At 62.8% G+C, this 24,750-nt stretch overlaps 10 protein-coding genes across 10 annotated transcripts in view; 5 read left to right on the top strand and 5 right to left on the bottom strand.

Annotated features, from left to right (window-relative positions):
* PFL1_06805 (uncharacterized protein) overlaps nucleotides 1-415 on the top strand; it is a gene marked incomplete at both ends in the record, with an annotated part of 1,688 nt that extends 1,273 nt beyond the window's left edge. Inside the window, one exon of the mRNA XM_007884350.1 lies at nucleotides 38-415. Within this exon, the coding sequence (XP_007882541.1) occupies nucleotides 38-415 (378 nt within the window). The remainder of the gene's footprint in view (nucleotides 1-37) is intronic.
* A 167-nt stretch (nucleotides 416-582) lies between these two features.
* Nucleotides 583-1,342, bottom strand: PFL1_06806 (uncharacterized protein; the record flags this gene model as incomplete). The annotated part of the gene is made up of 2 exons (XM_007884351.1): nucleotides 583-930; nucleotides 1,055-1,342. The coding sequence occupies 2 exons, from the start codon at nucleotides 1,340-1,342 to the stop codon at nucleotides 583-585; spliced, it is 636 nt and encodes a 211-aa protein (XP_007882542.1).
* Nucleotides 1,343-2,465: 1,123 nt separating this feature from the next.
* Nucleotides 2,466-6,029, top strand: PFL1_06807 (uncharacterized protein; the record flags this gene model as incomplete). The annotated part of the gene is made up of 1 exon (XM_007884352.1): nucleotides 2,466-6,029. One exon carries the CDS (start codon nucleotides 2,466-2,468, stop codon nucleotides 6,027-6,029), a length of 3,564 nt encoding a protein of 1,187 aa, XP_007882543.1.
* A 307-nt stretch (nucleotides 6,030-6,336) lies between these two features.
* Nucleotides 6,337-7,545, bottom strand: PFL1_06808 (uncharacterized protein; the record flags this gene model as incomplete). The annotated part of the gene is made up of 1 exon (XM_007884353.1): nucleotides 6,337-7,545. One exon carries the CDS (start codon nucleotides 7,543-7,545, stop codon nucleotides 6,337-6,339), a length of 1,209 nt encoding a protein of 402 aa, XP_007882544.1.
* Nucleotides 7,546-8,682: 1,137 nt separating this feature from the next.
* PFL1_06809 (uncharacterized protein) lies at nucleotides 8,683-10,401 on the bottom strand (the record flags this gene model as incomplete). The annotated part of the gene is made up of 2 exons (XM_007884354.1): nucleotides 8,683-9,323; nucleotides 9,441-10,401. 2 exons carry the CDS (start codon nucleotides 10,399-10,401, stop codon nucleotides 8,683-8,685), a joined length of 1,602 nt encoding a protein of 533 aa, XP_007882545.1.
* A 2,085-nt stretch (nucleotides 10,402-12,486) lies between these two features.
* Nucleotides 12,487-15,688, top strand: PFL1_06810 (uncharacterized protein; the record flags this gene model as incomplete). The annotated part of the gene is made up of 7 exons (XM_007884355.1): nucleotides 12,487-13,380; nucleotides 13,465-13,545; nucleotides 13,659-14,017; nucleotides 14,094-14,211; nucleotides 14,318-14,683; nucleotides 14,780-14,844; nucleotides 14,935-15,688. 7 exons carry the CDS (start codon nucleotides 12,487-12,489, stop codon nucleotides 15,686-15,688), a joined length of 2,637 nt encoding a protein of 878 aa, XP_007882546.1.
* Nucleotides 15,689-16,455: 767 nt separating this feature from the next.
* Nucleotides 16,456-17,692, top strand: PFL1_06811 (uncharacterized protein; the record flags this gene model as incomplete). The annotated part of the gene is made up of 4 exons (XM_007884356.1): nucleotides 16,456-16,558; nucleotides 16,696-16,822; nucleotides 16,910-16,934; nucleotides 17,036-17,692. 4 exons carry the CDS (start codon nucleotides 16,456-16,458, stop codon nucleotides 17,690-17,692), a joined length of 912 nt encoding a protein of 303 aa, XP_007882547.1.
* A 755-nt stretch (nucleotides 17,693-18,447) lies between these two features.
* PFL1_06812 (uncharacterized protein) lies at nucleotides 18,448-21,003 on the top strand (the record flags this gene model as incomplete). Its single annotated transcript, XM_007884357.1, has 1 exon — nucleotides 18,448-21,003. One exon carries the CDS (start codon nucleotides 18,448-18,450, stop codon nucleotides 21,001-21,003), a length of 2,556 nt encoding a protein of 851 aa, XP_007882548.1.
* A 155-nt stretch (nucleotides 21,004-21,158) lies between these two features.
* PFL1_06813 (uncharacterized protein) lies at nucleotides 21,159-21,809 on the bottom strand (the record flags this gene model as incomplete). The annotated part of the gene is made up of 1 exon (XM_007884358.1): nucleotides 21,159-21,809. One exon carries the CDS (start codon nucleotides 21,807-21,809, stop codon nucleotides 21,159-21,161), a length of 651 nt encoding a protein of 216 aa, XP_007882549.1.
* Nucleotides 21,810-22,526: 717 nt separating this feature from the next.
* On the bottom strand, nucleotides 22,527-23,919 carry PFL1_06814 (uncharacterized protein; the record flags this gene model as incomplete). The annotated part of the gene is made up of 3 exons (XM_007884359.1): nucleotides 22,527-23,227; nucleotides 23,359-23,609; nucleotides 23,717-23,919. 3 exons carry the CDS (start codon nucleotides 23,917-23,919, stop codon nucleotides 22,527-22,529), a joined length of 1,155 nt encoding a protein of 384 aa, XP_007882550.1.
* Nucleotides 23,920-24,750: the final 831 nt, after the last annotated feature.

Genomic DNA, 24,750 nt, shown 5'->3' on the forward strand with positions numbered 1-24,750 from the left:
GCTCCCATCCCGGTCCCGCGTGTGTGGACCTGACCAGACGTCCAACTGGTTCACCTCGACCAGCCCGGACTCGATCTTCACCAGGACCCTCATGGTGGTGCAGAACGCGATAGCCAGATTGCCCGGCGGCGAGAAAGACGCGCGGCAGATGTGCGACCAGGACGGCTTGCCGTGCGTCCTCTATCCTTACCATCCTACCCAGATCGCCGAAGACGTCCTCTTTGCAAACAGACTGACCCGCAGAGCTGGCGGTGCCGACTGCCACCAGCCGGCCGAGGTCATCGAGTTGCGCGACGAGCAGCACCGCATCTCGACCCTCAAACACGTCTTCCGCCTCCTGAACGACGTCTCCGACCAGGAGGCGCTCAAGGCCATCGCGGGGACGACCGCCGAGCTCTCCAGCCCGACGACCTGACACGGGACAACGGGAGCGCGAGCTCCCCTGCTTCGCATCATCTTAGACACGCTGCCACGCACGATTCAGCCAAGAGCCCAGTGAGAACAATGCATGTGGGCGGATGAGTGAACCGTGGGGATTTGGCCTTAACCATCGAAGATCGCCGCCCAACGATACCTTGCGCCTCACTTCCAGCCTGCGCCGCCGGCCCTCGACCCTCCTCTGCTCATGACTGGAAGCAGACCCATGGCCCTGGCGCGTCGGACCGCCTTGCCAATGTTGCGCTGGCTCTTCCGTGTGAGGCCCGTCGCGCTGCGCGGCATGATCTTGCCCATCTCGGAAATGTAGGCCGACAGGATGGCGCCGTTTTTGTACGAGTCGTCGTGCAGCGAAGGCTTCCCTGGCTTGAGGTTGTTGATGTGGAGCAGATCGCCGGCCTTGGCCTCCTTGTTCGAGGGCCCCAGCAGAGGCCGGGCAGGTTGCGGTGCCTTTTCGGTGATGCTGCGGTACGAGAGCGTTTGCGGGTTGTAGTACTGTGCGAGGACCATGGGACGGCGCGAGCGGGCGAAAGCAGAATGCAGGGGCGTTCAGCGGCCGTTTCCTAGGGGCAGACTCTGCAGGCTGCTGCGGATGCGATATCCTTTGGCAAACACTCACGTGGCCGTTGAGGAAAGCCCTTCCGCTGACAGTCTGGCGATCTCTGCTGATGGGCGTCGCGGCGGCCGGCCGAGGCGTGTGGACGGCGCCCGAGAGCGGCCTTTGTGTGGACGATGAGGAGGAGGCGCTGCTGGACTGGTTGCTGGCGGCGAGCTTCTCGATGGAGCTACTGAGGTCGTCGAGCGCCGAGAAATGCGGCGACGAGGTCGAGAAGCGGGCCAAGGCGCTTCTGGTGGAGCCTAGGGCAGTGGAGCGAGCCGTGGCGCGGAGAGACCCGAGGGCAGACATTGCTGGTGCGTCTATCGCGAGGCCGATCCAAGTGGCGAGCGGAGGTAGTAGCGTGGTGCAGGTGATCAGCAAGGATCCTTGATGGTGTCTGATGAAGAGGTGAAGGCCAGGTTGGAAGTTGCGTCCCGGGATGCGGCCGCCAATTTTCCTGAGAGTCGTAGAGTGGGCTTGGTTGGCCGGCATCGGCTCCGAATGTGTGCGGAACCGAGCTCTGACGCTCGGTTCGGCAGCCGGTCAGGCCCGCCAGGTAGCCGATGCAGCGTGTGCAGCCGTCTCTGAGACCCCGGGCTTGCGGCTACCGCCTTGCGCAGCTCTGCAGGCGGGTGCGTCGTTGGGGCCCTCTGGCTGGCTGGCTGGCTGGCTGGCTGGCTGGCTGGCTATGGCTGGCTGCCTGCGTGCTGTGTGTGGCCTGCCTGGCTGGTGGGGTTTCAAACGAACTGCGTGCGGGGTAAGCGAGGCGATATTGGGGATTTGGGGTGCGTCCAGCTCAGACACCTCTCGGGGACGAGGCGCTGGGGCGGAAGATCTCTGTTGCTGTAGCTGCAACGCTGGCTGGCCAGCTCAGCCCAGCCGGTGACGATGGATGGACGGCAAAGAGGCTAGCCCAGCTTAGACTCCGCCCTCTGTACGCCAACCGCTCTACGCTCTGATCCAGCACACTCTTGTGAAAGAAAGCAAGCCAGCCGCCTGCCTCGACTTGGCTGTCACCTTGCTTGGACCAAGGGGAGGAGCGTACTGTACGTGGCTGTTACAAAAGGGCGCGAGCAGAGGCGGGCCTTCGATCCTTTGCCACACGATCCCCTCGTATTCGCTTCCAGCAGATCCTTGTTCCGCTGCTCGCATCGTCCACGTACGTCTCGACATCTCCACCAGCTTGACTTGCAAACAAGTCCTCAGCTGCTCGGAGGCAGCACACTAGGTCACACACGCACGCTCTCTAGCGACAGTCGGCGAGTAGCGCAGCTGCAGGTCAACGGCTTTCCCCCTTCGCGCCTCCTTTTCTCGCTGCAGCCTTGCTAGAGGGCGCGCGCGCGCAGCTCGACCCACCATCTCGGCCGTCGGCTTCCCTCGTTAGACTTTCCGCTGCCCACGCTCTGCCCACCCCGCTTGACCCGCCACCACCATGTCCAGCGCCGCCGTCATGCCCTCGAGTTCCTCATCCGGACCGCTCACGAGGAGGCCCACCACTGGCAGCCGCCGTGCCATCCTTGCCGGCATCGATGCCTCGGCCGCCCGCTTCGGCAACCCCATCCAGGATCAGGACAGCCACGCCCACCCCGTTCCCATCTCCAACACCGACGCCCTCTTGCGCTCCCGCAAGGCGTCTGACGCCTCCAGCAACGCACCGAACTCCAACCAGACGCCCGCCTATCCTCGTTCTAAATCCTCGTCGTCGCTGTCTCAGCCCAAGCCCACCTCAAAGGCACCCTCCATCTCCTCGCAGCGCTCGCCCTCCAAGGGCGCCACCCGCGACAGGTCCATCAGAGCCTCTAGCTCGCCCCCAGAGGATGGCGCGTACCGCTCCGACAGCCTCCTAGCGCCTCCGGATTCCAGTGGTCGCAGCTGGAGGAGCGGCGGCGGCATGAGCATTCGCCGCAGGCCTTCCAACCTCTCCCAAAATTCCCTCAGCCAGGATCCGGACCAGTCTGCTGCCGCCGACGACAATCGCTCCATCTCCTCTCGCAGGTCGTCCAAAGGATCTGGCTTCTCGAACCTCTTGCGCAGGCGCAGCCGCACTGCCTCCGCTAGCAACGGCTCCCCTTCGGACGAAGCTGGCATCGCCTCTGCTGCCGGATCGGACGCAGCTCCTGCACCTTCCCGGCTCAGGACCTTTAGCGGCACGGCGCGCAGGATGAGCCTCAAGCTCGACACGCGCAAGAGGACCCCAAGCGTGTCTTCGCTCTTTGGCCCCGACAAGACTGGGAACGCCAGCCCAGAGAGCGCCGACCTTCCTCCCCCTGTCCCAGCTCTGCCCGAGGCCCTGCGAGCTTCTGGGGGACCAGTTCGGAGCAACGAAGAGGGCAACACGGCTACGTCCGAGGGGTACAAGACCGTGCAGTCCCCCGATGGCGGCTCCTACTCAGCCTCCCCTCGCTCGCGCAGGTACATGCGGCAGCGTACATCGCCATCTCCTGCTCAAGAAGCGCCGGGGACCGGCTTCATCGATCCCTTTGCCAAGGCCGACGGCACGCTCGCACGCGCTCGAAGCAAGAGTCAGGGCAAGAGCGACGGAGCTTCCCTGGGCCGTCGGCAAGGTAGCGCTGACTCGACGTCCAAGAACGGAGCTAAGGCTGATGCGCCGGTGTCGGATGACGGCAGCGAGGAGAGCGATGCGCCTCAGCCGGCGATAAATGATTCCCTCGTTGGATCGGCCGTAGCGGCAGCCTCGTCGGCTGCCGCGGGGGTGGTCGGCGCCGCCGGCACGCTCCTTGCGAAATCCAACGGTGATGCCAGCGCTGACCAAGGCGATGCCCAACACTCGCACATCTACAGCGACGAGTCCTCGGACGAAGAGTTCTACGACGCCGAGCTCGCCAACATCACCGAAGGCAGCGAGGAAGAAGAGGATCTCGAGGATGACGATGGTCAGAGTGCAGAGGATCAGGGCGCCGTGGCCGGTCGCGAGCACAAGCAAGCCAAGAACGCCGCGCTAGCGTCTCCCAGAAAGGGCAAGGGCAGTGGCCAGGTCGGGAACATTGCCGGATCGAGCTACAAGCCGCGCGGTACCGCTTCTGCTTCCCGACGGGCCGGCGCTGCGACGGCGACGGCCGGCGCCGAGCAGGTCATGACCCCCGCCGACGCCAAGGCCAACGGCGATATCCCTCGGCACGTACGGGACAAGGCCGCTCGGGTCGCACAGCTCGGCGTAAACGACGTCAAGCTCACCGCGGAAGAGCTCAGGGGAGACGTCGAAGTGGCGCGCAAAGCGCTGCACCTCTTCCTCAACTCGCGCATGATCGAGGCCGAGGAGATCGTCGCCGAACACGCCGACACCAGGCTCTACTACGCCCTCGGCTACGCCATTATTGCTACAATCAAAGGCTTCATGACGTTTGAGCCTACCGATCTCGCCAGCGCCATCTCGCTCTGCAAGGATTCCCTCATCATCGCCAACATGCTGCGCAAGCCCTCGAGCTCGGTCGCCAACTTCGGTCGCTTTGTCCGCGGAACCGGCCAGTCACCCTCGACGCTCGCAGGCATGGACACGGTGCAGAAGCACGCCGAACTGGTGTACGCAGAGTCGCTGCTGCTCAAGGCGGTGCTCGGCATTGTCTACGCTGGCGACTTTTTCGCGTTTGTCTCCGAGGCCCTCAATATGCGGAACGCCTACGGCATCTACCGCAGCCTGACAAAGTACCTCGAGTGGGCCGACGAAAAGGGAGCAACCGAGGGCATCGACGAGGACTTCCGCTCCGGCGTCTACCTCGGCAGTGGCCTGATCAGCATGATCCTCGGCCTCCTCCCGGGCAAGGTCCTCAAGATCATGGAGGTCTTTGGCTACACGGGAGATTGCAAATGGGCACTAAAGACGCTCAGCAAGGCCGGCGGCTGGAGCATGGACGCTGGCGTCAAGAGGCCGACGATGCCCCAGAGCGAAGAGGGCGTCCGCCGTCAGATCTGCGACATGGGCCTGCTCCTCTACCACCTCGTCATCTCCACCTTTATCCCCGTCAACGGCGTCGACATTGGCTTCGCCGACAAGGTGCTGCACTACAACCTCAAGAGGTACCCGGACGGCGTCTTCTTTCTCTACTTTTCCGGGCGCCTCTACTCGACGCAGGCGCTCTCGGAAAAGGCCGTCAAGCAGTTCGAGACGGCGCGCGACGTGCAAAAAGAGTACGTCCAGCTCAAGCACATCTGCGTTTGGGACCTGGCCCTCTGCCACATGTCCCTCTGCGAGTGGCAGCAGGCCTACGAGAACTTCAAGATCATGGCCGAGGAGAACAACTGGAGCAAGGCCGTCTACAACTATGGCCGCGCCGCCACGCTCTACGAGAGCGCCCAGGGCCAGGACGCCTCCAAACTCGAGGATGCCGCCGAACTCTTTGGCAAGGTGCCAGGCCTCACACAGAAGATCGCTGGCAAGTCGATTCCGATGGAAAAGTTTGTCGCCCGCAAGGCGAAAAAGTTCAACGCGTACAACCGCCTTCTGCTCCCCGGGCTCGAGTTCAGCTACGTCTATCACTGCCTCTCCAACGCACCCCGCTTTGTCCTGGCTGACGACGCGCTCGTCTTGGTGAGCGATGCGCTCGCCGAGCTGCACGACGTCGAAGACCCCTCGCGCTATTACTCAGGAGAGGAATACTACGACGACCTCGCCCTGGCCCACTTCCTCCGCGGCGTCTGCCTCAAGTTCATCGCGTACCCCGAGAAGCACAGCAAGGTCCGGCCGCAGGAGAGTCCTATCCCCGAGGACGAGGCGGCCGAGCAGGCCGAGATGAGCTTCAAGACCGTCCTCGAACACGGCGCCAAGCTCAGATTGGACCACTGGCTAGTCTACTTTGCCCACTACGAGCTCGGCCGCCTCTACGCCGGCATGGGTCGCACCGCCGACGCCAAGGAGCAGCTCAACCTCGTCCTTTCGCAAAAGACCCTCGAGGATCGGGGTCGCAAGGGCAAGTACAGCCTTCAAAACATGGTTCACCTCCGAGCCAACGGTGCGCTCAACGCCCTCGAGGGCAAGTGACGGCTCGGCCCTACCGCACAGCACAGCACCGACTGGCCTCGACCCGGTCCGACACCTTTTTCGCACCGGCCTGCCCTTTTCCCCACCTTGCTCCATCGATTAGTCCGTGGCTCCACTTCAGTGCTCACTTTCTTGTTCGGCCATACATGTATGTATGTACAAAGGTACCTTCGACGGAGCTCAGTTCGATGCCCAAGACTCTTGCAAAGACAGGTTTGATCCACGATTCGCGCTGCACCATGGGTGGACCTCTACGAGGACCGAAGCGGCGTGGAGCAATGGCTGGGCGCCGGCCCTGTCCGACGGGCTACGGCTTGGTGGCCAACGCCATGTCCTGGACGACAGCAAACAGAGCCAAAGCCTGGCCATAAGGCATCGGGGTTATCGCGATGTTTCGGTAGAAGTCGAGATCGTTGCCCATGGCCGTTCCGAAGCTGGTGTTCTGCAGCTCGCCGTCGTCGGCGATCATGGAAACCACGCCGCCGAGGGCCTTTTGGGCCATGGACGCATAGGCGGCGGCGTTGGGCGATGAAGAAAGGAAGCCATTGCGGAGGGCAAGGAGAGTGCCTGCCGCAAAGCCGGCCGTGGCTGAGGACTCGAGGTACGAGTTGGGGTCGTCCAGGAGCGTGTGGAAAAGGCCAGTCTGGGGGTCCTGCAGCTTGGTCAGCTGGTCGAGCTGAGCACGCAGCGTGGCGAGCAGAGTCCGGGTGAAGAAGTCGGAGGTGTCGGGCTGGACACCGAGGAGCGAGAGAAAGACTGGGATGGCGACCGTGATCCAGCAGTTTCCGCGGGCCCACAGCGCCTTCGCAAAGTTGTGGCGGCCGTTGAAGTTCCAACCGTGGTACCAGAGGCCGGTCCTCGAGTCGCTGAGATACTTGATGTGAACGAGGAATTGGTACTTTGCCTCGTCGACGAATTCCGGCCGGTCCAGGACGAGTCCGATCTTGGCCAAGGGCAGCACCGTCATCATGAGGGTATCGTCCCAGAGCTGCCCGTCGTGATCGTCGATGTAGGTCATGTGCTGGAAGCCTCCCTCGTGGGTCTTTGGCAGGCCGTTCATCGCCCACTCGGCCCACTCGAGGAGCCACTCCTTGTACTGCGGCCGCGGGTTACGCTCGTAGATGGATGCAAGGGCGAGGAACGGCGCCATGGTGTTGATGTTTTTGGTGGTCCCGCCCTCGGCCATGCGGTCGTGGAACCACTTCGTGATGATATCGAGGGAGCGCCTGTCGGCGGTGAGGGCGTGGTGCTCCCACAGAGCGAAGAGGGCGACGCCGTGGGTCCACTCCCAGCCGTTCCAGCCCTTTGTGTCGATAATGCGGCCATCTGCGAGGGGCAGGAGGAATTCCTTGTTGGTGTCTTCGTTGTTGAGCAGCTTGTGGATGAGCCTGTCGACGAGTTCTGCGGCCTTGTCATGCTCGACTGAGGGAGCGAGGGTCGACGCGGCGGCGGCGCCCTTCGACGGGCCCGGGGCGTGACTGGGTGCGGTCTCTTGGGTGGTAGCGGCGGGAGACATGCTGGTAAGCGGTTACCGTGATCGAGGCTTTGAGATGGAGAGGGGGAGTGGTGAGGGTGTTGAGCGTCGGAGAGGGGAGCGGATAGAGACAGGCAGGTCCAGTCAATCTTATAAGTAGCAGGTAGCGGCGGCGGCGGTTCTTGTGATCACGACTCTGCTCTAAACTGACTTCGGTCTGTAGATGCCGGTGAGGGCTGCGAGCAGGATGCAATGTCTCTAGCACATCGAAACTGCTGGCAGACAAAGGGCAGAACGGCCCTCGGTCGTGGCCGGTCCCATGTCCGGCCGTCATGGCGTGTTCGGTATGGGAGCAGCTTGCTTGTATGTGCAGCAATCTGTTGGTTTGCAATGGTTCGAGGTACCTTATGCACAACTGCACCCTGGCCGAGCCACAAGCAACCCCTGCCAGCACCGCCCGCTTGTTGCCTCCCCCCCACGTCGATGGGAAGTAGCAGTCGGAATGGTTTCCCCACAGAGTATCGTCCTTATGGTGCGGGGTACCGGTACCTGCGGAACGGGGGTAAGTCTTGGGCCCCCACGTTCTCTGTCGCCTTCGAGCGCCCACGTCGTGGAAACGCCGTAGGCCGTCGTCGTGTTCCGACAGGTTCGGCGGAATCGTGACTTTCCTCGACTTCGCCCGTCCCGACATGACGCTGACTTTGCCGTGCTGCACAATGCACACCTCACCCCACTCCAGCATCATCACCACGCCCGACCCCATTTGCTGCAACACATACGGCTCCCCTCCGCCCCCTCGGCGAGCGCCGCGGGCTAGAAAGTGTACATACGCACAGTCATGCAGCTTCAACATGCGGACAACGGGTCAGCGCGCGTTGAGACCACGCCGATCCACCCATCTCGCATGAGCTCGCACGGCCCGGCGCTCGCTGCAGAGTGGCGCATATTGACAACGCTCGCGACTTCACGACCATACACTCCAAGGCCTGCCCCAATGCCATTTAACGGTCCAAGCTGGAGGCGAAAGTGAACATTGTCCTGATCTGCTTCGAACTCAATCACATCGAATATGAGCATCGTTATTGAGAGGGGAAATGTGATTCGTACAAAGGCGTCGTGATCGTGAAGGGACATAGGCACCTGCAGGGAGAGCGCATCAAGCGGTGGGTCCAGGCTCTCCTAGTACGAGTAACGGAAGTGGATGTTCTGCTTGTCGGTCAGGTCGGCAAAGGCGTTGGACAGGTCGACCTCGTCGGCGGCGTTCTCGTCGCGGCCGTGCATCAGGTTAGACGCCTTCCTCTTGCGTCGGTTCTGGTCGACGTAGTAAAGGCGCAGCAGCATGAGCACCGTGATCGAGGCGGCGTAGCATCCAAGCTGACCGGCGAAAGCTCCTCGGTAGAGCGGGCCGTCCTTGGCCTGGAAGAGCTGAGGTCCGATCGAGTTGCCGCCAGACCAGCCGATGAAGGTGATGGCCGTAATGATCGAACGCTTCGTCTGGCCCGCGACGTTGCGCGTCAGCAGACTGAACGACAACGTCGCCTGCGCCTGCAGCCAGAGAGTGAAATAGAAGGCGATCAAAAGACCAGCGGCATGCTCTGGCGTGTTGGGCACCGTCAAGAAGCAGACGGAAGCCACGACGGCGGGGATCGTCCAGAGAATCGCGACGTAGATTGTCTGGTTCCACTTGGTGCTGATCCACGCCGCGCTGAGCAGCCCGACGACCTGGAATGCGCCCTGGGCAATAGAGAGCAGATTTGTCTGCAAAACCGTGAAACCAAGGTTGGTGCTGATGACAATGTTCATAAAGACACCCAAACCTCCTGGGCTCGTGTTTTGATCAAGAACAGAGTGAGGATTGTCAGCCACACATGGTGAACATGCTGGATAGTGGTGTTGGCAGAAAAGAAAAAAAAAAAGAAAAAAAAAGGCGAACGTACCTGTGGGGATCGTGTTGAGGACCTGGATGAGGAAAAGGGCCCATGTCTGCGGGTCGAGCAGCGCCTCGATCAGCTGGTCCTTCTTGAACTTCTTGTTCTGGACGCCGGTCTGGTTCTCGCGAACGCGCTCCAGGCACTTTGTCCGTTCTTCCTCGGTGAAGCCGCGAGCGCGCATCGGCGAAGAAGGGAGCCAGTACCAGCAGAAGGCGCCCCACAAGATAGTGGCAGAGCCCAGAGTGACGTAGAGGATCTGCCATGACGAGATGGCGGCTCCCTTGATGTGGTAGAAGCCGTATGCCAGTAGACCGCCGACGGCCGCCTGCACGCCGTTCATGCAGTACCAGAGCGTGACCGTCCGCGCCTGCTCTTCCTTGCGGTACCAGACGGCGGAGAGGAGGATAAAGGCGGGCTGGCAGACGCACTCGAAGGCGCCGAGGAGCGTGCGGACGACCATGGCGCCTGCCCAGTTCTCGACGGCAGCGGTGCAGGTGACGACGACGCCCCAGCTGATGATGCAGAAGCCCAACCAGCGATTGATGGGCAGGATCTGCACGAGGCGATTCTGCGGGAACTCGCAGACGAGGATCGCGAGGTACAGACAGGTGGTGAGCCAGCTGTACTGCTGTCCAACGAGGTGAAGATCCTTGCGGATGCCCATGATGGCGGCAAAGGCGAGCGTGCCCTTGTCGAGCGATTGGGCGAAGTAGGTGCCGAGCATGATGACGAGGACGCGCTTGTCAATCTTCCGAAGGAGGCGTTTGTTCTCCTCTGGGGTGATGATGACCGACTGATCGGTAAAGGCCAGCACCTCTTGATCGGCCTCTTCGACAATGGTGCTGGGCAGGACCGGCACGGTCGAGGGCTTGATGCCCTTCTCTAGGAACGAGGCATCGGTCGTGGTCGACTCGACGGGGTGAAGCTTCTTTTCATTCTCCTGGCTGGGGGTGTCTGGAGCGGACATGTCTGTCGATGGTCGTCAAGTGCGAAGTGGGGAGGAAGGGGTGGTTCGATTCGGCAGAGTCGGCGTTGAAGAAGGTGAAGGACGCGGAAGAGGTCAGCAAGTCTGGCTGCTCGATCGACCGGTTTTGTAGGTCTCGTGCAAGGACGTGGGCCCTCAACGATGGGGTCTGGCGAGCTGTGCAGCAACGTGGCCGATACAAGCTTGCTTGCCTTTTGGCGACAGAACAAGAGAGCGAGGCAGGTAGGCACTTCAAGGGGCAAGCGAGACAGACTCGGCGTCGTGTCCACGCCGTCTAGACCGACGCGGGGCCCCTCGCGGCTGCATGCACTTGCACCTCGCTCGCGCAGCGATGACAATCAAGAATGTGGGGTAGGAGCGATGGTGCCTCAGGCCCGGCGAGAACGGTCGTGAGGCACCGACAGTCCTGAACGTAGACCGGGACAACCGTTGCGGAAACGAGGCTTGGCGTCTGTCCCCCCGTGGCTCGCCACGGGGTACAGTAGCGAGTGACTGCACAGCAAGGGCGGGGAATCTGCAGCCATTCCCGGATGGTGGCGGTCGAGGGAGAGACGGTCGCCCTCCGTGTCATGGTGGGCACGAGCGGGCCAAATTCAACTCAGAGCCGCTTGCGGAGGAGAAGCGCAAGGATGCGCCTGCGGCTCCCGAGCGATAGTGGATGGAACACGGAGCCCAAGCAAAGAAGGGAAGCAGCGCATGGCTGGCGAGTTGAAGCATGGCCAGGCCGGGGTGAACGATCGGATTTGGCCGTTGCAGCGGGGGCAAAGCGTCGGCCGCGACGGAGTCCACAGCGAAGGAAGCGGCGGCCTCGACAGAGAAGCAGGCTAACAATCTCAGAGCATGAGACGCGCGGAGGTGGGTACCGGTAGTGTACGTACGGACAGTGGGGGGTGATGGGTCACGCACACGAAGGTCACTACCGAACGTAAGTACTACCACTGAAGCAGCAACCCACGGCCATGACTGCGGGGGATTGGGGGTTGGGGTCGGATGTGCAGAGGGCACCGCGGCACGGCACGGCACGGGGGCGGGGCTTCCGGGGAAATACCCCGACGGACGTAGGGAACCAGGGGTGGCCGTGGTGGGTGAGCAAGGTGCGACCAGTCGAGCGGCCTGGCCAGCCAATGGCACACCGGGGGCGGCTAGAGGGGCGTAAGCATGAATGCACCGACCTCCGCCCTCCCGGAAATCTCATCGGCCGTCCACCCTGATCGATCTGTACTCACGACAGCTACAATTGGTAGACCCCCCAGCGGAGCGCCAAGCCCGACTGAGCCCGGGTCAGTTGACAGAAGCCGTCGGCCGAGGCAGGCCCGCGGGGGCTGCCTGCTGCGCAGCGAGTCAGGCAATTTGGGCGGGGGGAGAGGGGGGGTGCCACACTTTGACAGCGCTGCCGCGACAGAGTTTGGGTTTGACAGACGTCAGTAGTGGCCCCGCGAGGTGCGGGGGCCCGATTTACCTCGCCAGTGATCCCGACTGGCTCGTGGGTCCTCGCCCCGCCGATGCAAACCCACGCCGTGTCACCCGGTCGTCTCTGCCGCCCGTACGTGTATGCCTAACCATCGCTGCCTCATCTTGCTCCAAGCAGGTGGATCCCGATACCGTGGCTGCGTACGTTGTGTTGCGGGAGCGTCATCACATCGGTAATTTAGCCTTGGGGCTCTGAAGGCAGCGTAGGGCCGCGCCGGCCTGTTCGAGTACGCGTGCTTCGCTCTGTTGACCGGTCAATTTACCTGTATCCCTGCGCGCCAGAGAGAGGGTCAACGTGCGCTTGCAGACGGTGTCGATCCACGACTACCTGGTGCTGTCGCTGAGATTTCCTCACGACACGTTCGCGGCACTCGCCCGGACCATGTCCTTACCTTCCTCGCCCGGCCCGGCCCGGCCCCGTCTGGTCAACCGCACTGACCAGCTCAGGGGGTAACATCCGTCCGACCGGTCCGTCCACGCTTCTGCTCCTTTCCTCCAAATGCTGGACTGCGCCCCTCCGCTCCTCATCGACATCTCAATCTATCCTTTCGAAGCAGCGCCATCGCTCCGACCCAGCACCGCATCTAGCTGTTCAGTATGATCGAGCGTCCTCTGACCGGCTTTCAGCTCGTGGATGCTCCCACGCAGCAGAAGCACGCCTTCGTCCTCGCCAATCCGCATGGCTACATCTTCACCCTGGCAGCTCTGGCCACCGGTGTGCTCAGGATCACCCTGACCGGTCCCGACAGGCCACCGCCTCCGCACAGCAACGTGACTCTCAATGGTGCCCCCATCCCGCTCGCGTCTGTCGAGAACGACGCTCGGCTCAGACGCGCAGTCCTGCGTCCCCCTCCGGACTCCTCCTCGCAGGGGGGCCGCGGCGTGCCCCGATACGAGATCCACATCGACTGGGAGGACACAATCGTACTCGAGATCTTTCAGCTGACGCCCGGCGCGGAGCCCCTGCGCATCTTTGGAGACACCCCGCACAAGTCCTACTGCCTCAACCACGCCGGAATCACCAGGCACACCCGCCTCGACGTCAACTCCTTGCACCTTGGACTCGGCGAAAAGGGGGCGCCGATCGACCTCTCCAACCGTCGCTTTACCATCACAGGAAGCGACGCCGCAGGCTACGACGCTTACCTCTCCGATCCGCTGTACAAGCACACCCCTTTCCTCGTCTCGATCCCGAAACCGCTCGCGGATGACCCAACGGATGACCCAACGGACCGTCCTCTTCGTGCTGCCGTCGGACTCTACCACGCATCCAACTCGGACGCCACATGGGACGTCGGAAAATGGATCAACGAGCCTTGGACGCTCTTCAAGAAGTTCGAGCAAGAGTGCGGCGGCCTCGAGGAGTACATTATAATCGGCGACGGCCTCTCGGACGTGGTGGCCGGCTTCGCCGACCTTGTCGGTCGTCCCAAGCTCGTGCCGCGCGATTGGCTCGGATACCTTGCAAGCGGCATGGGGCTCGGAGAGAGCGTAGGCACGGTGGAGCATGTCCGGCCGAATCTCTCGCAGACAAGATCGTACTGACTGCCTCTCTGCTATCCCCCCGACGCACAGGACGAACCCATCGCACAGGAGCTACTGTCCGGCTGGCCGGAGCTGTGCAAAAAGTGGGACATTCCGTGCTCGGCCATCCATGTGAGCGGCGCGCGCGTGTGCCTCTCGGTGCTACCCCAGTTCCTGGTGCTGATCTTATGGCCGTGCCTCATCTCCTGTCCCCTACGTCGATTGCGATGGCAACCTCTATAAAGCTTTCGTCCGGCTACACGGTCGACGAAAAGGGCAACCGGTGTGTCTTCACCATGAACACCAGGCGATACCCTGACTTTGCCGAGATGTGCCGCGTCTTCCACAGGGCTGGCATGAAGGTCACGCCTAACGTCAAGCCCTACGTGCTCGAGGACCATCCAGATTTTAAGAAGCTGCATGACGCGGGTGCACTCTTCACTGATCCGTCGACGGGTAAGGCCGTTGTCACTCGCATTTGGTCTTCGCTGCCGGGCATCAACGCAAAGGGCAGCTGGGTCGACCTCACCAGCCAGGCGGGACAGGATTGGTGGCGCGATGGCATCCTGGGCCTTGTCGATCTCGGAGTCGACGCGATCTGGAAGTGAGTATCGGTCCGCGTCGCGGGCGAGCGCAAACGGCTGCGGACGACTTACCGACCGCGCACACGGCAATCGCAGCGACAACAACGAGTTTCTGCTCTTCGATGACGAGTACATCTGCAAGAACAACTCGGCCAACGCTCCGAACGCGGTGCGAGGACCAATCAAACTCGGCCTGGTCGGGCGTATGACAAATGTGAGTTGCTACGTGCAAGTCGTCCAAGACGGCGGCGCATGCTTCTCGGCGCTGAGAAATAAATGCTATTTCTCTCCCTCTTGCTCCGGGCAACCTCCGCGCGCAGACCGAAATGATGGCCAAGGTCAGCCACGACGCCCTCCTCGCGCGGCATCCCGATCGCAGGCCGTTCGTCTTGACCCGCTCGGCCAACGTTGGCACGATGAGGTACGCCGCCTCGACCTGGTCGGGAGACAACCGCACCTGCTGGAAGAGTCTGCAGGGCGCCGTAGCGATGAACCTCAATGCCCAGCTCTCGCTCATGCAGTCGTACGGCTCGGACGTGGGCGGCTTCGCCGGCCCGCTGCCTTCGCCCGAGCTCTTTGTGCGCTGGGTCCAGATGGGCGTCACCCATCCGCGATTCTGCATCCACTCCTTCAAGCCCAACGAAAAAGATCCCTCGGGCAGCGCGACGAACAATCTTCCGTGGATGGTGAGCAAGCGGGCGGATCTGGTCTGGTGGTTGTCCTCGGATCGGTCTTTACTAACTTGCACTCCGTTCATACGCCCTCGCCCATACGATCCGCAGTATCCCGAGGTGGTCGACATCATCCGCAACGAGATCAAGCGGCGCTACGAACTCTTGCCCTTCTTGTGAGCTTGTTCCCGACGCCGCTAATGAGACGCAAGCGCGCATCGACTACGTGAAACTGACCGACTGCGCATCACCGGACCGCATCGCAGCAACAACCTGAACTGGCAGTCGCACCTGCGTGCCACGCCGCCCAACACATGGCTTGGCTGGGGCGAGTTCGCAACCGACCCGACGCTCTATTCAAAAGAGATTCTCGACGGCTTCGACTACTGGCTTGGCCACGGCCAGCTGCTTGTGTGTGGCGCCTACTTTGCCGAGCAGGTGTCACGTCGAGTCTACCTGCCGCGCACGTCCAAGGAAGACACGGCGGTCTACTACGACCTGCACGAACCGTACGGCGTGCACGCCGCCGGGAGCTGGCTCGACAACGTCTCGACGCCGCTGGAGCACTTTGCCATGTTTGCGCGCGAAGGCACCGCGCTACCGATCGGCAGGGACTCGGTCACACTGACGCAGAGATCCGGTCCGGCCATCGAGACCGGTGACGGCGTCAAGGTGAGGACCGTCGAAGAGGGGGGGCTTGCGACGTACGACGACTGGCGAGGTCTAGAGGTCTTTCCCTCGCCGCCCGGCGCAACCGGCCGCGAGTACGTCTACCGCTGGATCGAGGACGACGGCGTCAGCGAAAACCCGGAGACTGCTGCATTCGAGGTGCAATTCGGCGCAGAGGCAGACACGAACTCGGTCCGGGTCGCGGTCAAGGTCGAGGCCGGACAGTTCAAGCCGCTGTGGCTGCCCCGCGTGTGGATCGCACTGCCCGTCGGCGACGACCGATCCGTTTCAACCGCGGTCGAGGTGACCACTTGGAAGAGCCGAAAGGTGTATGCTATCGATGTCGCCTGAGATCCAGTCTGGTCAGAGCAGTATAGCTGGCGTCGATTTTTTCCGAATGCTCCAGATGCAACTGGAAGACAGAGTGAATGTCCGATCAGAAGCGACGGCGACAGCTGAGCCAAGGCCGGCGTTAGCACACACCGACATTCTCCGGCCGAACTAGAGAGCATCCTTGGCAGGTTGATGGCAGGTAGGCAGCTCAGCTTGCACACAACGTGGACATTGTCGGCGCTGTGAGAGGCGCCCCAGGCTGTTTGATGTGCAAAGTCCGAGATGGTGTCGAGGGGTGAACCCCTGATTACCCCCCTCGCCTGCCTGGCCCGGATATCGAGGCTGAAGGCTAACCCGTTCCCGATTTCGCCGGACGATTTCGTCTGACTTTGCCCGATGAGGCTCGGAGTTTGGCCGCTGTCATAACGCCGAATCTCCGGGGTTTGCACAGGCGCACGGGCGCCCTTACCGCCGCGTCGAGGCGGGGAGCGTCGTACCAAGCACCGATGCATCACCGTCTCGCCTTCGAGCAAGCACTCTCTCTCACGCCTATAAGAGGGGGCCGAGTCCTTCGTTCTTCCGGTCCATCCGATCTTATTCCCATGTCTAAGCCAGCTCCCACGCAGAGAAGCAAGAAAACATCTCACAAGCTAACCGCCGCCGCGCTCAGCCTCCTCTTCGCCGCCGCCGCCATCATTCTCGCCCCTCGCTGCACCCACCTACTCAGCTCACGCAGCCCAGCGCTCGCTCGCCCCCTCACCAACCACCTCACCCGACCAATCAACATGGCTGCCTCTAGCGCCCTTCCGATTTCGAGGTTCGTCGTCAAGAAGGTTCCGGCTATCGAAACCGCCGAAGGAGATGGCGCCCGAGTCCGCCGCTCTATCGGTACGCCAGCTCTTAGGAATATCTCGCCGTAAGTTCTTTAGCAGCGGAATGATCCTGAAGGTACCCCTACTGACTGATCATGGTACCTTTCCTTCGTTTTAAAAGGTTCCTCATGTGTGATGATTTTGTAATTTCAGAGCACGCAGGCTTCCCGGATCACCCTCACCGTGGAATGACGACGGTCACTTACCTGCTCGAGGGCCAGGTACAGCATGAAGATTTTGCGGGACATGCTGGCACGATTGGTCCGGGCGACGTTCAGTGGTGAGTAAAGCCGTCGCAGCTCGCTCGTCTGTCGAATCCGACCCTTGGCTGACCGAATCCGCCGCTGCTTGGTTCCTCGACCCGCAGGATGAACGCGGGCAAGGGCATCATGGTGAGTAGTCCGGCGTCGCGCTCGGCCCTAGCTCCGCTCGCTGCCGAACCGTACCTGACTGGTGCACCTTCTCCCCGGATCCTTTCTTGCCTCCTCGACAGCACGCCGAGATGCCGATCCACCGCGATGCGCAGGGCAACAAGCTGGTGGACCCGAACGGCCTGCAGCTGTGGTTGGACCTGCCTGCGGTCGCCAAAAAGGAGCCTCCGGCGTACCAGGAATACAAAGCGGATATGCTGCCGACGGCCAAGCCGCGTGCGTCTGAGCCCGTCGAGACCGAGGGCCATGGCTGGACGGTCAAAGTCGTTGCCGGCGAGTCGCACGGTGCCAAGTCGCCGATTGAGCTGCCGCAGAATGGCGGCGTGGTGTACGTCGACGTGCGCCTCGAGGGCAAGGGCCGCATCTTTCAAGAGATCCCCCGCGGCTTCAACGCGTTCATGTACACGCTCAAGGGCAAGGTCCGGGTCGGGGACGACGCGCAAGGCGCTGTCTACGACCGCTATCACACGATGGTGCTTAGCAACGAGCCCGAGAGCGGTGCCAACGGCGTCTGGATCGAAAACGCAAGCGACGACGTCTCGGACGAGGCGCGCTTCATTCTGGTGGCGGGCGAGCCGCTGTCGCAGGGCGTGGTGCAGTACGGCCCCTTCGTCATGACGAACCGCGCCGAGATCCAGCAGACGCTGATGGACTTCCAGTACGGCGCCAACGGCTTCGAGAGGGCGCCCGGCTGGAAGAGCAAGATTGGCGGCAGGTAGCGGGGCAGCGCCATGTGTCGGTCGAGCTCGGTTCCCATCTTTTGCGACCGCTCGTTTTCACCTTGTACATTCACCGGTCTCGTCTACCGACTCGACAGAATCGCCCGCAGTAGTGAATCTCTCAGCACAGTACTTGATTTCGATCTTCCCTGAGCCGGTCGTCGTGTGTGATGCCGTGTGAGGGCGGACGCGGTCGGAGGCGGTACGAGAGTGAGGGGACGGCGCAACGGTCCGTCTCGAGGCACCTCACCGGTGAATGGCGGGTGGGATTATCGGTGATGTCTGGCCACCGGTCAACTCGAGTTTGTCCTTCCGCCGCAGGTCTACGTACGTACATGTGTATGTGTGCGTGCGGGTGGTTCTACCACAGCCCGAGGCCGGCTGTCTCGCCGCACGCAAGACGCACTCTGAAGCGAGGCGGGGAAGGCGGCGACGATCTTGGTGCGGATGCACGCCGTTGGGTTGCGCAACCATCGACAGCGTGTCCGTACGTACGGGGTCTGTCTGAGGGCATCCACCCTTGCACTTGTCTACTCCTCTGCTACTCTACCTCACGCTCACCGTCTTGGTAGCGGCTTGGCCTGCAGCCTCCGCCCCACCACCATCTCGCTTCCCCACTCCTCTGAGCCGCACTGCTGCACTCGACAGGTACAAATACCTCGACCTTCCACACCAGCCGCAATGAGCTCAACCGCCTCGACCACCCCCGCTCGCCTCTTCTCCCCCGACCTCGCCACCCTGCTGCGATCCTCGAGATGCCATCACGTTCCGCCGTGACCTGTGGCAGCCTGCTGTCGCTCCTCGCCCTCTCGACCTCCTTTGGCGTCACCGCCGCCACCGACGCACAGCGGCTCACCACCTATGTCGACCCCCTCATCGGCACAGAGGGCCCAACGCCCGGCAGCGCCATCGCAGGCGGCAATGCCTTTCCCGGCGCCGCCCTGCCGTGGGGCATGGCCAAGCCCGGCATCGACACCAGCTACCTCGGCCTCGCCCCGGGCCTTGCCGTCGACGTAAACTCGGGCTACTCTCCCCTCGGCAACCTCACCGCCGTCAGCATGATGCACGTACACGGCACCGGCGGCGCACCCACCTACGGCATCATCTCCCAGATGCCCATCTACGGCAGCCTCGACGCCGTCAACCTCGCGGACAACACCACCTACTGGCAGAACCGCTCCCTCGCCGCAGAGCGCGCCCAGGTCGGCCGCTTCTCGACGAGCCTGCTCAACGGCGTCAACATCTCCATGTCCGCCTCCTCGCACTCGGCCGTCGTCCGCTACGACTTCCCCTCATGCGACCAGGAGCGCCACATCCTCGTCGACCTCACCCACGTCCTTCCCGCCAACTCGTCCTTTGCCTACACCCAGAAGTTCACCGGCGGAGCTCTCAAGCTGGGCAGGGACAGCTACGAGGGTCACGCCACCTACTCGGGCGGCTGGGCTCAGGCGTCGGCCCACAAGGTCTACTTTTGCTCAAACATGACGTCCGTATCCGGCCAGGCAAAGGGCGAGACCTTCAGCTGGCAGTACGATCCCTTCCACCCGCCGTCGACCAAGCCGGTGCTGCGCCCCTTCCAGAGCGTCCAGGCAGGCGCCGGCTCTGGCATGGGCATCGGCGCTCTCTTCACCCACCCGCCCACGCAGGCAGCGCAGTGCTCCATCGAGTCGCGCATCGGCATCTCGTACATCTCGTCGCAGCGGGCCTGCCAGCACATCCGCGACGAGCTGCCCGAGTCCAAGACGATCGACGACGTCGTCGCAGAGGCAGAGACGGCCTGGCACGACCGCGTCCTCAACCGCGTCCGCGTCGTCGACGACGGCAACCCCATCTCCTCCAACGCCACGCTCAAGCGCATGCTCTACACGGCCCTCTACCAGATGGCCCTCCTGCCCACCGACAAGACAAACGAGCAGCCCAACTGGAAGTCGTCCGACCTCGAGCCCGCCTACGACGATTTCTATACGCTGTGGGACCTGTACTCGCACACGATGCCCCTGTACCACCTCATCTTTACCGGCGAGTTCAGCCGCATCCTCCGCAGCATGATCGCCATCTGGAAGTTCGAGGGGTTCATGCCCACGGGCCGGTCGGCGCAGACCAACGGCCGCGTCCAGGGCGGCACCCACGCCGACTTTATCCTCGCCGACGCCTTCCTCAAGTCGACAGGCAAGGGGCCCGGCAAGCTCGCTGCCGAGGGGCGCAACGAGGTGTACGGCGTCGACTGGCAGCAGGCTTTCAAGGCCGCCGACAAGGATGCGTCCGTGCTGCCGGAGCGCAACGCCGATCCCGTCGCGTTTGACGGCGCGACAAAGGAAGGCCGAGGTGCGCTCGACGAGTACAACGACTACGGCTTCATCACCCGCAACCACACGCGCAGCGTCAGCCGGACCATCGAGTACGCCTTCAACGACTTTGGCATCTACGCCCTCGCCAGCGGCCTCAAAAAGGCGGCCAAGGTCCTCGACCGCTACCGCAAGCAGGCTTCGCGCTGGACCTTGATCTGGAACCCGGATGCCTCGACCGAGCTCGCCGGCGTAGGGAGCTTCCGCGGCTTCCCCTGTCCGCGCAACGCCGACGGCAGCTGGAACACGACCAACTACGACCCCAAGTCGTGCGGCGGCTGCGGCTGGGGCGACGATTTGTACGAGGCCAAGGTGTGGGAGACGGCCTTCGGGTCCGCACCGCACGACACGGCCAAGCTCATCGAGCTCATGGGAGGCGACGACGCCTTCCTCAAGCGTCTCGAGGCTTCCTTCCTGCCCGGGTTCGGCACCAGCGTCGGCGTCAACAACGACGCTGGCACCTCGCTGTGGAACGCCGGCAACGAGCCCAGCTTCACGGCGCCGTTCCTCTACAACCTGGTCCCGGGCAACGCCTGGAGGACCGTCAATGAGACCCGGCACATTGTCGACCGCTACTACTCGGACACGCGGAACGGGTATCCGGGCAACGTCGACGCCGGAGCCCTCAACTCGTGGCTGCTTTGGAACCTCGTCGGCCTGTCGCCACTCGCCCCTCTGCCCATCTACTTTATCTCGGCGCCTCGCTTCCCGACGCTCGAGATGGACCTCTTTGCGGGCACCAACAGTTCGACGACGCTCAGGATCACCGCCAACAAGCTCGACACCCAGTCCAACTTCTACCCGCAGAGCGTCACGCTCAACGGCAGGCCGGTCAAGCGCGGCTGGCTGTGGCACCACGAGCTGGCGCAAGGTGGCGACCTCGTCTTTGAGATGGGGCCCGAGCCGGCGCAGTGGGACAAGGATGGCGAGCGCGTCCCCAGCCTGAGCACCGGCGACTTTGACTAGGTGCGGCGCTCGTCTGCCAGGGGATCGGCATTGAGCCGAGACAAAGGCAAGGGAATACGCCGAGGGCGTCCGATCGCCTCGGCAGCTGTAGATTTCATTCGCCCCCGTTGTCATGTCATAGCAATGTCATCGAGCGTCGCCGAGCGCTGTCCCCTTTACAGCCTGCGTACCGGAGGAAAGTTGAGGTTCTCCAGGACGTGATACATCCAGTTGTACCTGGCGATGGGCGAAGGGGGGTCGCTGACCGCGGCGCGGCCCTGCAGTTGGCGCAGCGCCTCTTCGCCGGCCGACTCGGTGCGCCTGGCGAACTCGTCAATGAGATGCTCCTTGAGGTGGCGGTCTTGTGGCCGCGAGTGGAAGAGGTACACGATTTCCTCATCGTGCAGCGCCTTGATCTGGTCCTGGAGATCCGGCGTGCGCCCTGCGATCCGGGATAGGCGAGCAGAGGCCGGGGAAGCCGCGTGATACTGGTGCTGCACGCTTCGAACGAGGTGGTCGTACGTCTGCTGATGCAGCGCGACGCGATCGCGCGTGGGTTGCGGCACGACGCGGCGGATGTGCGTGTACCGCGAGAGGGGCTCGACGGGCTCGCCGAGGTGGTTCCTCTCGATGTGCTCCACATCCAAGGAGGCCGAAGAGGAAGCTTGCGCGTCGGCTTCCGCACCGCCAATGCCGCGGACGTGTAGCGTGGACGCGACCTGGAGTTGTCCGCTTCGGTGCGGCGTTTGAGCTAGGCCCGCGACGACGTCGAGAGCGGCGTACATCAGCATCGTCAGAGGGATGATGGAGCGGAGAATGGCCTTCATGGCGTTGGGGCCGGTGAGGCGGTCGCTCACCAAGGGAGGAGGGGCAGTACGCTTTTGTACCTCGCTCCCAGTCCAGCAGACTCGACGGTCCTCTCGTCGTCCCCGACCACGACTGACGAGAAGCGAGACGTATACCCGGGTGGTAGACGACGGAACTCGATCCGGTCTAAGTCACCCTCCGAGTGGCAATGACCTATGGCCATGTGTCACTGCCCGGTATCCGCATCCGACGGTCCGCATTCGCCGCCTTGCCCGAAACAGCGGTGGTGACGTGCGGAACATGACCCAGACCGGTCGACGAGTCCGTAGCTTCTTTGCTTCATCACGTTCCTGTCAACGACGCCTCCGGGTTCTGAACACCCCACTCTTCGTGGTTCGGGGCGTCGTGTAGAGTCTCTCACAGTCTCACGGCGGCTTGCTCGATGGAGACGATGCCAACCCTTTCGGCAACGAAGCCGTGCCAGCCGCGTGCGATGCGGTGCCGTGTAGCCGACCAGGGCAGAGCAAAGAGCTTCGTCCCTTGTCTGCGTGCGGCTGACCTCGATCCGATGCCGGCAGGTAGCCCGAGAGGCGGTAGCGTAATCAGGTGTTTGATTGGCTTGCGGGACCACATCCCCGCTGCTGCGCATGGAGAGCCGGAAAGGCAATCGTCAATGGTTGTGAGAGACCGCCTGCCTTGCACTCAGAATCTACAAACGTGCCGCCGCAATCGACCGGCTACTGCTGGACCGAGGGGCCCTTGGGGTTGCGGACCCAGTCGAGGTTGCCGGCGTGGGCGAGGAAGGGGAAGTTGGTCTTGCCCGTCTCGTGCGGATCGGGTCCGATCATGTTGAGCGGGAAGCCGACATCAAAGGGAATGGTGTTTTCGAGCCTCTGGATCTGCTCATCGGTGAGGATGACGCCGATGGCCTTGATGTTGTCCTCGAGGTGCGAGACCTTGGTGCCGCCGACGATGGGGAAGGTGTAGGGATACTTTGTGAAGACGTAGGCGAGGGCGACGCCGGCGATTGAGAGGCCGCCCAGCTCTTCCTTGCCCATCTTTTCGAGGGCGAGCGAGATGTCCTTTTCGGCCTGGGTTTGTTCCTGGCCGCCGCGCATGGGGCCCTGCTCCTTCTCGCGCTGGGCAATCTGCTCGGCCGTCTTGAAACGGCCCTGTCCGAGTGCACCCCAGGGAGCGATGGCCATGCCCTGGGAGCGGACCATGGGCAGGATCTCGCGCTCAAAGTCGCGGACGAGGACGCTCCACTTGCCCTGGTAGACGACAAACTGGGCCATGTTGTGCTCGCGGGCGTAGGTGTTGGCCGCCGAGACGACCCAGGCGGGCGTGTCCGAGATGCCGAGGTAGAGGACCTGGCCGTTGACGACGAGGCGGTTGAGGGCCTGCATCATTTCCTCGATCGAGGTGGACCAGTCGTACCCTGCAGGGCGGTCGCGATCGGGGAGGAAGGGGGGCGGTCAGAGAAAGGGGGGAAGCGGCCGTGGGTCAGGTAAGCGTCCGGCTCTCTCTCTCTCTCTCTCGTCGGCGAGAAGGAGAGGGGCCAAGACTGACAGTGGATGTAGAGGATGTCGAGGTAGTCTGTCCTGAGCTTGCGGAGAGAGTCCTTTACGGAGACGTAGATGGACTTTGCCGAGTTGCCGGCAAAGTTGGTGGCGATGTGGGTGCCGCGCTCGCGTGCCTTGTAGGGCGACGTGGCCTTTGTGGCGATGACCATTTCGTCGCGGTTGTTGCGTGCCTCCATCCACTCGCCGATGAATTCCTCGGACTGGTCGTCGGTGTAGACGTTGGCGGTGTCGATGAAGCTGGGTTGCGAGGGTGGGAGAGAGAGAAGAGGAGGAGGAGCGGGGTCAAGCGGTGCGTGACGGTAATGGCCGGCAAGACGACAAAGGTGTGTGCGACGGCGACTCACTTTCCGCCGAGCTTGTAGAAGGCGTCGAGGAGCTCAAAGGACTGCTGCTTGTTCATGCCTCCGCTCATGAAGGGGGTGTCCTTCCAAGCATCGCCGATGCTCATGGCGCCGAGGCAGAGGGGCGACACGCGCACGCCGGCCTTTTTGCTGAGGACGCGGTGGCGGTCGAGCTTGGAGACGTCATTGACGGGGTCAAAGATCATGTTGGGCGGTGGTTGCCAGGGGTGAGGGGTAAAGGGGGGATCAGTGTTGAGGGAGAGGTGGGGCTGGGGCTGGGGCTGGGGCTGGGGCTGGGACTGGGACTGGGACTGGGACTGGGACTGGGACTGGGACTGGGGCTGTAGCTGGGCTGAGGGGTGGGTCGTTGGGGGGAAAGAGAGCAGAGAGGTGCGGAGATTATATACGGCCAGGGTTAGCCTAGCAGAGGCGGGCAGCGTGGGCAGCGTCGGGGATGGACGTCCCGGCCAGCCTGGCGGCAAAGGCGGGGCGAGGCGAGGATCGAGATTGAAAGCGAGAAGGAAAGGACGACTGAGAGGAGGCAGCAGCGCGGTGGGAGGCGGGGAGCGACCGGCGAGCGTTGCTGGTCGATGCCAAAGGAAAGACCGACCAACCAACAGCCCGCCGCCGTCGCCGCCGTCGCCGCCGCCGCCGGAGCTGCGCCCAACGGAAGCCAAACAATCACAGCCACGCTACCACAAGCACCTTGCTTGTGGAGGTGGAGAACCTCGCCCATGCTGGGTTCCAGGGACATGGGCCTCGGCGGGGCACGTACAGACGGCGGCGGGGGCCGTCTTCGCGGGCAGTAGCTGCTGCAGCAGTCCTGGTCCTGTCCCATCAACCCGCTGAGTTTGCTCAGCCATAGTGGGTCAGTCTGACTGAACCATGTCTCTGCAACAGCACAGGCTGAGAGCAAGAGCACTCCTCCTACTGCACCTCCCCTCAGGATGCTGGCTGGCTGCTGCACTAGCTGCTCAAGTGTCTCACACAGCCAACCATCCAAAGTGACAGGCCAGGCCATTCAATGGTAGCACCTG

Source organism: Pseudozyma flocculosa (assembly GCF_000417875.1).
Source record: "Pseudozyma flocculosa PF-1 unplaced genomic scaffold scaffold00033, whole genome shotgun sequence".
NCBI lineage: Eukaryota > Fungi > Basidiomycota > Ustilaginomycetes > Ustilaginales > Ustilaginaceae > Pseudozyma > Pseudozyma flocculosa.